We start from the raw sequence: 12,500 nt of genomic DNA, 5'->3' as shown, positions 1-12,500 counted from the left end.
GTCTTCTTGTACTTTGGCTGTTTAGTATTAGTCTGATAGACAGGTAGTTTACTTTTATTTGTAAGAATAGCTCCTGAGCTTCTCCGAAACCATAATCACAATCCTGATCTTTTTTTCTGATCTCATTTTGGTAAAAAACAATCTTACATGAAACTGCACAGCTGGATTTGCTATAAATCTCCCAATAGTAACCCACTAAGGGGTTCACTTTGATTGTAAGTGGACAGATGTGACATTTGACATTGTGGAAATTAAAAATATGAAAGAAACAATTTATTTATATATATTCATCCTCACATCCTCCATCTATATATTCCTTCTCATCCTCAGGGCCCCTGACCTGAGCAGATTATTGAGAGCATGCCTTTTTCACTCTTCGTTAAGCACACAAGTATCAGAGCTTCCCATCAGGTAGGCATCAACTGCCAGGCTGCAGTGTTTTTGTCTGCGGTAGTCTTGTGCCAGTGCCACTTGAACGTACACAGAGGATAATTGTGGTGATTACATCACCTTTAATCCTCTTACGGTCAACGCAAGGATCTTGCTGAACAGGCTGATGAGGTGCATGCTGTAATCTGCTCCTTGCCTTTTTGCTCTGTGGTTGTAGTGTAGAGTGTGTTTTCGTTTCTCTCCACCTGTGGAGCACGTCATGTGGCGGCTTGCGTTTGCTGTGGATGTTTGGAGTCGGTTTATCGCTGAACTCTGGAATCTTAAAGCGCTTCGATGATGGAAGCAGTGTCACTCGACTGCGCAAAGGACGCAGATCGCTTCCACGGTCCACGGAATATCTTGCGTTTGTGATCTGCCATCTGCCGTCCCTTGTGATCTGTAATCTGCTATCCCTTGGAATATTTTACAGGAAGGAAGTTCTTGTCTGGTGGACTCGGTGCTGGAAGTAGGAGGGAGGGTGTCGCAGGAGGCTAGTGCAGGGAACGTACCTGCCTGTGTGTGAAAGTGACTGACATTTAGCAGTTTTACTTTTGCTTTTATCCGAAACGACGCAGACTTGAATCTGACCGAGCGATTGTCTGGTGGCAACACTGCCACTGCTCCACCTCCACCCACCTGCGTGTGTGTGTGTGCATCTGTGTATGTGTGTTTGTGTGTGTGTGTGTACGTGTACGTGTGTGTGTCTGTAGGTGAACAGGGCTAGCCCTGAGTCTATCTGAGTGTCCACCTTAAGCCATGCCGTCCCTCCCTGGACTCAACAGCCTGGGCAAACTGTGCGGCTCTAACCGGAGCCAGGAGGTGGAGCACAGCCATGTGAGGCGCCGCAGCTCGGTCAAGCGCATGTCCATCATCGAGGACGGACATGTGGCTGAGGTGCTCTACCTCATTCCCAAGCAGTCCATGATGCAGCAGCTGCCCTTCCTCAACCCTGACGAGTACTACCTGAGTGAGAGACTCACCGATGTCGTGCCAGGTACGGTAAGAGGGTGTGACGCTTTAGCTGGGGAGGTGAGGGGGGGTGGCTTCTTGTCTCAGGTGCAGGTTCTAAGCTTCTGTCATGGTTATTCTCTCTCTGGTATGCCAGGAGGGTATGGCGCTTAGAGTGGGGTTGTGCTGTAGGGTCCTTGTCATATAAAATGCAGGTTTTACACCTCCTGTGCTGGTTATTCCCTCGCTGGAATGATAAGAGGCTGTGGAGCTTTGAGGGCAGTGTGTGTGTGCCTTTGAGGGCAGTGTGTGTGTGCCTTTGAGGGCAGTGTGTGTGTGTGAGAGCTTTATTTGTATAGCACCTTTCATACACAGAATGCAGCTCAAAGTGCTTTACAGTTGGATCATGTAACACAACAATAGAAAAGAGTCAGTCATTATCAGTCATTGCAGATTATATACCTTTATTGCAGATTATATACCTTGATACCTACTGAATGACCTGTCTTCAGCTCTTGTGTCTGTGTGTGACAGGATCTCAGCATGTCTCTGAGGTGTCGGTGGTCATTTTAATCAGTGCTTGACCATTCCCTCTGGAGTGGACTACAGTATGCACTTTTGCTGTTTTTGCATTCTGATGTTGTGGCGCTGCCACTGTGTCTGTCAGTGTGGGCTGTCAGAAAGCTGTCAGACCAGAGCTGTTTGAATACGGGATGGACTTGATGGGGCTTAGATGCTTTGAATGGCATTACTGTCAATGAAAGAAATCAGATGTTTAATTGTGATGGGCAACCATTAGCCGGCTCCTCCTCTGTTATCATCTAATGTGTAATTGTGACTTAGTATAGGATACAAAAATAAAGTTCCTAAATGGTTTTAACATTCTCACAACTGTAAACTGAAAATGAATACACACTAATACAGTTTTCATGAATATTTATGAAATTTAAGCACGGCATTAAACTACAGTGAACTAATGCAGCATTAATTACAGCCATACATTGTAGTGGGGGAACCTCACACAAGGTTTTGCTATATGCTTTGATATTGTATGGAAAACAGGTTAAAACAAATTGATATTGTGTAAATAACAATCTTTACAGTAGGGACAGATGTATTGTTACTGCCACAGTTGGCTTGATGCAGAAAGCTGATGTGCAGGTGGATGTAAAGAGATGATGTCTTGTTGATTGGATGAAACAGATTCATTTTATTTCACTTGAGAGGTAATTACAGGCAATACATGCTGCAATATACTGTGTGTGTGTGTCTGTGTGTCTGTGTGTGTCTGTGTGTTTGTCCTTAATGGACCTTAAAGGAATTATCCGGAGTAAAATGCACTTTAGATCGATTTACGGATGATTGGGAGTACATACGTTGAGTTGACATCCAAATCATGTCATTCGGATGTGTTTTGTGAAAGTTCGATGTTACCGTTTTTTAGTCAAAACTTCGTTAGCGGGGAAGTGAGAAGGGCATATTATTTCGCCGCTACAAAACACTATTTTTATACCTCTTCTACAGTTCCAAACAACATTGCACTTACGTGGTAGTGAGTAGAGGGTCCCTAAAGCCAAACCGAAGTATCCCGAGGTCTTTATGTTGGAACTGTAGAAGAGGTATAAAAATAGCGTTTTGTAGCGGCGAAATAATATGCCCTTCTCACTTCCACGCTTAACAGCTTTGACTAAAACGGGTAACATCGAACTTTTCAAACACATCCGAATGACATGATTTGGGATGTCAACTTTGTACCCCAATCATCCGTAAATCGATCTAAAGTGCATTTTACTCCGGATAATTCCTTTAAGTAAACAAATTACCCCAAAAGAGACTGAATACTTCCACAGAGACGTGCTCATTTAAAATCTTATATAATTGAAAACTTGTGATGGGATTTGGTTTAACTCTAAGCCAGGGGAAACAAGCAAAAGCTCCCTGTACATGAGGATTACTGCCCAGTGCCGACCAGCACACATCTGACATGTACACATGTGCACACACACAATTCTAGCCACGGCAGGGGGAATGATGGGAGATCGACGGATGTCGACGGATGCCCTCACTGCTCCCCGAGCGCCGCTGTTGTTGCAGGCAGCTCACTGCGCCGGGATTAGTGTGTGCTTCACCTCACTGTGTGTTCACTGTGTGCTGAGTGTGTTTCACTAATTCACGGATTGGGTTAAATGCAGAGACCAAATTTCCCTCACGGGATCAAAAGAGTATATAAACTTATACTTGAAGCGTAAGATATATTTTAGCTTTTTGTGACTCTCGCCCTCTGCCTTATGAATGAGTGTTTCAGTATAAGTACGTATACTATATATACTCTTTTGATCCCCTGAGGGAACTTTGGGCTCTGCATTTATCCCAATCTGTGAATTAGTGAAACACACACTAACTTAGAGCAGTAAGCTGCCTGCTACAACGGCGCTCGGGAAGCAGTGAGGGGTTAGGTGCCTTGCTCAAGGGCACTTCAGCCGTGGATGTGGGCATGGGAGATCAGTGCTCAACCACTTCCCTGGCCCACAGTTTTCCTACTGGTCGGGGATGGAACCGGCAACCCTTTGGTTACAAGCCCGAAGCCCTAACCAGTAGGCCACGGCTGTGCCCCAGAACCAGAACCATAGCGAAATATAGGAACCATTCCATGCATATGAAATATGCCCTCTCACATCACTTTAACAGAAATCGCATTATTGACCAGGCGTCCGTCACTGAGTCTCATCACAGCACGGTTGCCATGTGTAAATCTGTTAGATAGACAATGCTTCATTAGCTGGGCCTTCATGAACACAATTGACAGATGGAACACACTACCAGTTCCTACCAGAGCCGGGGCGTTCTTCTCTACTTTCAAAAAACTCCTTTAGACCCAGTTCTTCAAAGAGTATCTTTGCACTTACTGTACCACCTGATTAGAACTGACACTTGACTGTATGGAAGTAGCATTCACTGCTGCACTAACTTGTCCATATCGCACTCTGCCATGATTGTTTCCCTTGTTGAGAGTCGCTTTGCGTTAAAAAGTGTCAATTGTACTATTGATTGTTACCTAAGGCCTCCTCTGCATTGTAGCTTGACTGTTATTCCTCATTTCTGTAAGTTGCTTGGGATAGAAGCGTCTGCTAAATGAATGGACTCTGATTAAGATTGCTATGGTTCTAGATTGTTTGTAAAGGGAAGTATTTATTTTTGCACCTTATGTCAGCTGGTTGGCAAAACTCTAGCTGTTGATACCCATGTCTTGTTCAGTTCTAGGACAGCACTTGTTTGATGCTTGATCTTTCTCACTTGCTTCTTGTTGTCAACAAGTAGTGTACAGTAGACTTTTGTGCATATTTCATTTTTTTGAAGTGAAAGCCTTAACTTGGCAAAAATTCATTACAGTGCATTTACAGTACATACAGTACAACTTACATAAGTTAAGATGAAGTTGCCCTGGCAGGAATGTATGTATGTTTAGTTACTGTATACACAGGACTAAATGTTACACTTATTTCCTTCTTAATATCACAAGTCAACCTGGACTATTTATTATAACATCTCAGGGTGCATTCGAGTCACCAATTCATACTTAATACCTCATCCAACAGTAATTGGACACCTTTTGTGAGAACTAATAAGCATGCTTTTACTTAGGATCCCAGTAGTTATGCAAAGGTCCTCGGATCCCTGGGAGGGTCTTTGGTCTGACAGAGAAACACACAATGAAGGAGGCGTGTATATATTAGGTGCCAGTCTTTGGTCAAATCCTTCAATCAGTCTGTTCAAATAGGTCTTGTTGTGTCAGCCAAGTGACCATTGTACCCTGATGCATCTAATTGGATTACAAAGGATTTCTCACAAGGATATATATATATATGAGGATTAAAAGGTCATTTGAAGCTATGCTCATGGAAAAGTGTTGTGATTGGAATTCCCCTCTGAAACATGCAGGGATGGATTACTGCACGGGCCTACCGGGCCCAGGCCCAGGGGCCCAAGGGGTCAGGAGCCCAAGCCCAAGCCTTTGCATGGAATCATTGCTTCAATATCAACAAATCAGGATGTAGGCTATGAATCTGATTGAATTTAGTATTGGCCATCCCCAAAATGCACCAGAATACAGGAAATCAAACAAATTAAAAATTTTCTGGGGGAGGACCCCCAAACCCCCCCCTCCCACATATACGACAATTAATGGGGGGCCCTTAATACATCTGGGCCCAGGGGCCCGAAAGTTCATAATCCGCCCATGGAAACATGGATTAGTGAATGCATGAATGAATGAATGATGTGATTGTGATATTTCTGATGATACTGTTGAATGATATCATGACTTGCTCTTCACCTTTGGATAGGTACCGGTAGGCCCATAGCTATTCTCAGTCTGAAAGAAAGGGCACATCTTTGTATTTCTACATTTAGAAGCTCTTGAGTAGCAAGGAGAAATATGCTTAAGTGCTCTTGAGTCTTGCTGCATATGTCTGAATATAGTCTTCCAAACTGGGCCTGACTCCTGAAATAAGTAATTCCTGGCTTAGCTGCAGCTCAAATTTGTTGAAATATATCAGTCACCATCAGTTGAAATCTTCATTGCTTGCCAAATGCTGTTCTTCAGCTTTTTGATTATATAGCTCAACAGCCAATCAGTTTGCACCCCTCCCTTCTGAACTCCTGAAGCAATGTTGTGATTGACTAATTATTTGTATGGTATAGCTCCGAGACACTATTTCATTTCCATTTGCAGAGCCAGGAATGTGTAGATCACTCGAGTTTTGCTTTAAAGATATCCAATGCATTTTTTAATTTTTTTATTGCTGCACGGCTCCCCCTTCAGTTGCGGAGTATATTTTAGAGCTGGGGGACCGTGAGGAGCAATACACTGTATCTGACATAAAGTGATTTGGTTTACAATCTCAGTGGCACCTCCAAGAACCTACAACTTAAATTATACCGGTTACCCTTCCTTTTGTGGTCCCCTAATTAATAGGTACAAGTGCAGTGCCCGTTCAAACATGCTATTCCTGTAGTCCAGTTACATGTCTGTAGGTAGGCCTGCTTTAAAAATAGGATGATAGGGGAAAACATAATTCCAGGTAAGCATTCAATAATGAATACAGATAATATAATAATATAATAAAAGAGAGCAGAATTTAAGCATGGCTGCATGTGACATTTTTTACAAATCAAAATGACATAATCCTAACAGCTGTTTTGAGTCAAGGCTATATACTTAGCCTATTGAATAGCTTGATGATAGAGAAAACAAACCATTTTGTGGAATGATGCATCATCATATGAAATTTGCAACGTGTGACTCAAAAACAGTCTCTGGTGGCCTACAGTATAAGTGACATCACACTCTGCCACTCGTTGCTTGTCGCTGGTTATGCTTTGCATGTGTGGCATTCTGAGACGTTCTTTAATTCCGGACCATTATCGCTCGTTTCAATTTAGAACCTTGCAGTTGGAATTGTCGTTTGCTTATTCAAAGTCTAAAGACGTTTATTGCACATACTTTTTTACGTCATTTTGAAGAGCCACTGCATTGCCTACCTGTGTGTGTTGGCGTGTTGTTGCAAAATGAGTCATTTTATGCAAGCAAACCGCATACTGAGGGCCTTTATTGTTGAGGTCAGACATACCTTGCACTCGCTTAAGTTTTTACCCGTGTAACCTATACTGATCCAGTTCTGCCAAAGCCCTGCTTCTATCCTCACTGGTAGCTTACAGTACAGTGCTGTGTGGGAGGGGGAGTGGCTATAGCGGCGAAAGCCAATGTGTGCTTCTTTTACCGATATATTTAACGATATCTTTTGCATTTCTTATTCAAACAATGTCAAATTTGGCACTGCACTCTTACTCATGACCGTAGCAAGACGTATTGAAATCAGTCTGACAAACGAGCAGCGAGATATGCGTGCCACAGACACGCAAGGACACACAGACACACACACAGACACACAGACGCTTCTTGCTTTATAGATATAAGATAGATTTACCCTGTAAATATATAGTAAATTATAGTATATTACAATGATTTTTTACTTTTAACTGAGACATGGTTAGATCAAGCAAACAGTGTTGCTACTCTCATCGAATCAGCTCCCCCAAATTTTAGTTTTTTGAGTGCTACCAGAGCAAATAAAAGAGGTGGGGGGATAGCCACAATTTTCAAGTGCAATCAGTCATCATTTGGTGGCTTTACTTCATTTGCATATCTGTGTGCACGCATTAAGTCTTCTCCTCAGATTTTATTACTGACAATTTACAGGCCTCCAAAACATTCAGCTAAAGTTTTTCTTGAAGAGCTAGGTGAACTGCTATCAGTCATTTGCATAGAGTATGACTGTCAGGGGATCTAAACTTGCATGTGGATAATCCTGAAAACAATTATGCCAAGGAATTCAATGCACTAATCGTTACTTTCTCCCTAACACAGCATGTACAGGGGCCAACAAACTCTCTCGGCCATACCCTCGACCTTGTTATCACAAAGGGTCTCGATGTCTCTACAGCTGTTAAAGACCTGGCATTATCTGATCATTTATGCGTGTTCTTTGATGTGTCTATGTCCCCACACACTCAAAACACAGCTATAATGGTAAAAAGGAGAATCATAAATGATCAGACAAGTGCTCTCTTTGAGCAAGCACTTTCACTAAAATCAAGTCAATTGTCAGACTCTGTAGAAGACTTATTTGATCACTTCAATGCAAAAATGGCAAACATTATGGATGACATTGCTCCATTACAATTTAAGAAAGTTAAGGACAAACAGAAAGCACCATGGAGGCAAAAACCAGCAGTTAAACTTATAAAAAGAAAGTGTAGGAAGACTGAAACAAAATGGCGTAAATACAAACTTCAGATCCACTATGAAATCCATAAAGAGATGCTCTGCACATATAACTCATAAAATATGCAAAGCAAGACAGTCTTTCTTTTCTAACATTATCAATAGTTCAAATAACACTCGTATTCTATTTTCAACTGTTGATAAGTTAACAAATCCCCCCTCACAATTAGCGCCTGCACTTCTCTAATTAACTAATAAATGCAATGAGTTTTCATCTTTTTTTAAAGGTCAATTGGGTTAATAAGGGTTGATTACTGCAATGGACTGTTCACAGGCCTTCCTAAAAAGACTATTAAACAGCTTCAGGTGATACAAAATGAAGCAGATAGGATTCTAACAAAAACTAAAAGAACTGACCACATTACTCCAATTCTTAAGTCCTTGCACTGGCTTCCAGTAAGTCACAGAATTGACTTTAAAGTACTATTGCTTGTTTATAAATCAGTAAATGGAGCAGGACCTAAATACCTATCAGACATGCTTCAACAGTACACACCTTCTCGTCCTCTCAGGTCTCAGGTAAAAAACCTGTTAGTAAAACATACTGTTAGAACTAAACATGGTGAAGCAGCTTTTAGCTGCTATGCGGCTCAGCTCTAGAACCAACTTTCGGATGACATCAAAAAGGCCCCAACTGTAGCCAGTTTTAAATCTAGACTTAAGACCAAACTGTTCTCAGATGCTTTCTGCTAACTGCGCCGAGTTACAAATTCTGAATCTGCCTTGATAATTATTCTACCTTGTCTTTTATTACTTTTTTCTACTTTAGCCTTTGTTTTTGCGTACTAATTATTCTTTATTTTTAAATTATTTTACCTTGTGTTTTATGTTTTCTTTTTATTATGATCTTTACCTTTTGAAATATTCTTTGACTATATTGCCCTTCTATGCTTTTATTTGTTATTATTGTTCGGTTTTGTTTATGTAAAGCACATTGAATGACCTCTGTGTATGAAATGCGCTATATAAATAAACTTGACTTGATTTGACACAATTACCACAGGTAGACTGTAAGCAAATACAGAGAAATTAAACCTTAAATACTAAAAAAACACCCTGACTATTACCAATATTGTGCATTATTGGGTAATTACTACAGATAATACCTCTATGTAGATAAACACAGTGAAACTACAGTTAAAATACTAAGTTAATCCTTTACTATTACTCATTACTCTATTACTTCCTTTTGTGGTCCCCTAATTAATAGGTATTTACCCTGTAAATATGTAGTAAATTATAGTATATTATTGCACAATTACCACAGGCAGACTGTAAGCAAATACAGAGAAATTAAACCTTAAATACTAAAAAAACACCTCGACTATTACCAATATTGTGCATTATTGGGTAATTACTACAGGTAATACCTCTATGTAGATACACACAGTGAAACTATAGTTAAAATACCAAGTAAATCCTTTACCATTACTCATCGACTCAGATAAGAAGAGTTCCCTGTGGAGCCATAGTGTATATTCTGCATGTATTTATTCCTACTGCAGACAAGCTGGTAAAAGAAGCACTTTTTTTCTGGTGACCTTGGCATTTTGACATTTTGCCAGTATTCACACTTCATGTTCATTCAACTCCAGCATTTTGCTGCTTAGCCCATTTTGAGCTGATATGATGGCTAGATGACTCATCAGGCAGCGTCTGCATGGAGTTTTGAGAGCCCTCAGTAGACAGCGTGGAAACTCAAGATGATAACAGTATGTTTTCGTTTCACTGTATATTATACTGTATATTATATAATTATGATTTTTGTAATTGTTTAAAAAATTATTTTCATCATGATTTTTTGTTACAATCTCTAGCAGATGTAATGCAATCTTAAGCATATTAATCCCCCATTACATATTTCGTATTTTGTGGCAATAGCAATTACAGATCAGAAGAACATCAAGTAAATTGGTATATGTTATTAACAAAGACTTTTTATATTTGTGTGCGTAATATTTAAAACGTTTGTACAACAAATTTACTATATTGTTTGTGTATACTATTAGATTTAAAACCCAAATAATGTGTGTGTGTGTGTGTGTATGTATGTGTGTGTGTATGTGTGCGTGTGCGTGTGCGTGTGTGTGTGTGTGTGTGTGTGTGTGTGTGTGTGTGTGTGTGTGTGTGTGTGTGTGTGTGTGTGCATGTGAGATACCCATCCAGTGGTATGATGAGTCTGCATTTGTCACATGGCTGAGAGCAGCAGGAGGAGACTGCAGAGAAGGGAAGGGATGGGATGGGTGAGACCGTGACAGCATGAGACTCCAGCGAGGAGGGTGGGAGCGAGGGAGGAGGAGGAGAGGCAGGGGGAGGGGTGGAGAGAGAGAGAGAGAGAGAGAGAGAGAGAGAGAGCAGGGGATAGAGAACAGAGGGAGAGAGAGAAGCAGGCAGTCGGCACATTCCAGGTTGCTTTCCTGGCTCTGGATAACAGTCTCTCTCTCTCACTCTTTCTCTCTCTCTCTCTCTCCTCATCTCTTTCTCCTGGCTGACTGCTTCTGTTACGGGTCCTCACTCTCTCTCCCCTTCTCTCTGGTGCGGCTATCCAAGCATTTAAGGCAGCTGTGGGGCTTCTCTTTCAGACTACCTGACAGCGGATGGTCATGGTGAAGGAAAAAGGTAACGTACCGGTCCACGTCAGTCTGTTTGACTGCTAACAGGGGGGGTAATATGCAGAATGTCCCTCTGGGGTGTGTGTGTGTGCGTGTGCGTGTGTGTGTGTGTGTGTGTGTGTGTGATTTTTGGTACTGTAAGTTGGATGGAGTTTGGGTTTTGTGTCATTTGTCATTTGTGACGTGACAGAGTGAGCTTACTGCTCAGAGTTAAGCAGACTGCAAGTTAAATACTGAGATTTTTTACTCAGTCAGTTCCCGGTAAGCTATGTGGAAAGCTTAACGAAAGATCATCTCTCAAAAACATTCATACAACACTCACACATGCAGATGTTTTTTGTCAGGCGATTATTTGTAGTGTTGTTGTATCTCTGTCAGTATTCTGCGGTTGTTGTTATGAAATTGGCATGCTGCAATATTGTGTGTGTGTGTACGTTTGTGTGTGTGCGTGTGTGGACCAGAGGTTTGATGTGTCAACCCAGACTGCTGATTAGCTTGCGGTCACCTAAACCGGCCTCTGGGAGTGCCCCCCCTCCCATCTGGCCAAAAGCATGGTGTTGATGCTGATGTGTTTACACACTGAGCTTCAGCCTGGGTGCTCTGGTACCTTTCTGTGGTACGGTGGTTCTGTCTGGATGTTGAATGGGGCAGGGTAGCCCATGTAGAGTACTGCTGTTGCTTCCGCTGCTGCTGCTGCTGCTGATTGAGATGCACACACAGCCCTCAAGCAGCTGTGCTAGCTGCACGATCTCCTCTCCGAGCTCCCGCAGCCGTTGCCACGGCAACCGGCTCCAAGGTACTCCCCATTGTTGTCTGCAGTGGCCTCGTTTGATTTACAGCATCCCCAGAAAAAAGGGACCCCTCTCTCTTTCTCGGTCTCTCTCTCTCTCTTTCTGTCTGTCTCTCTTTCTGTTTTTCTCTCCCTTTCCCTCTCTTTCTAATTCACTCTCTCTCTATCTTTCTCTCTCTTTTTCTCACTGCCTACTACAGCAGGACTCGTCTGTTTGGAACAGTATGTTTACCATTGACTGTGGGCGGATTAGCTGTGTTTGTAAACAATGACACTCCCTTTCATTTTTGTTTGTGTGTGTGTTGTTAAATACGGATTTATATTTATGTTAACATATTTAACTGGTAATTTAATGTTGAAATATTAATTTTATTAATATGATATGGGAGGCGTGGACCATGTGTGAACCATGAACAGTAGAAGTGTGTCTGTGTCTAGATGTGTGTATGTGTCTTTATTTGGTTAGCTCAAATTGTTCATAGTTCATAACATGTATTTTCAATTGTAAAGGAGCACTTTTCTCTATGAAGTTTATGGATCTAGTTTACACATTGAAAAGTAGTATGTTGGTGCGCACATCCAAGGCAGGTGCTGGACAAAAAGTGCTAGGCTATCAAAGAGTGGATTGTCCGCACACTTGCTCCCATCAGGAATTTTTATCGATTTTCACCCATGTGTAACGTTTCGAGCTAAACGCTCTTCATCAGACTCTAGTTTACACATTCACACCTAAATAAAGAGCTGTGAAATGCTAATATACAGTATAGTAATATTTTTCAAATTGATATGGTGTGTTAGAATGTAACTAGTCCTCAAAGGGAAATTGCAAGTGTATTAAGGCAAGTGTACCACTAAACATCAACTCGTATTCCATAGA

General features: G+C 41.5%; 1 protein-coding gene across 9 annotated transcripts in view; it reads left to right on the top strand.

Annotated features, from left to right (window-relative positions):
* Window positions 1–12,500, top strand: part of ablim1a (actin binding LIM protein 1a) — a 58,805-nt gene that overhangs the window by 7,168 nt on the left and 39,137 nt on the right. For 3 of the 9 annotated variants that reach the window (XM_048269482.1, XM_048269487.1, XM_048269485.1), the window contains exon 2: window positions 1,140–1,423. The exons of 2 other annotated variants lie outside the window; for them this stretch is intronic. In XM_048269482.1, the coding sequence (XP_048125439.1) occupies window positions 1,186–1,423 (238 nt within the window). In that variant the 5' untranslated portion in view covers window positions 1,140–1,185. Of the gene's footprint in view, window positions 1–624; window positions 1,424–10,572; window positions 10,841–11,538; window positions 11,630–12,500 lie in introns of those variants that run through there. 4 more of the 9 variants (XM_048269491.1, XM_048269486.1, XM_048269489.1 and 1 more) reach the window with 3 other exon arrangements.

This window comes from Alosa alosa, chromosome 18 (assembly GCF_017589495.1).
Source record: "Alosa alosa isolate M-15738 ecotype Scorff River chromosome 18, AALO_Geno_1.1, whole genome shotgun sequence".
NCBI lineage: Eukaryota > Metazoa > Chordata > Actinopteri > Clupeiformes > Clupeidae > Alosa > Alosa alosa.
Note: the sequence above shows the minus strand (reverse complement) of the source record. Positions and strands in the feature narration are given on the sequence as shown.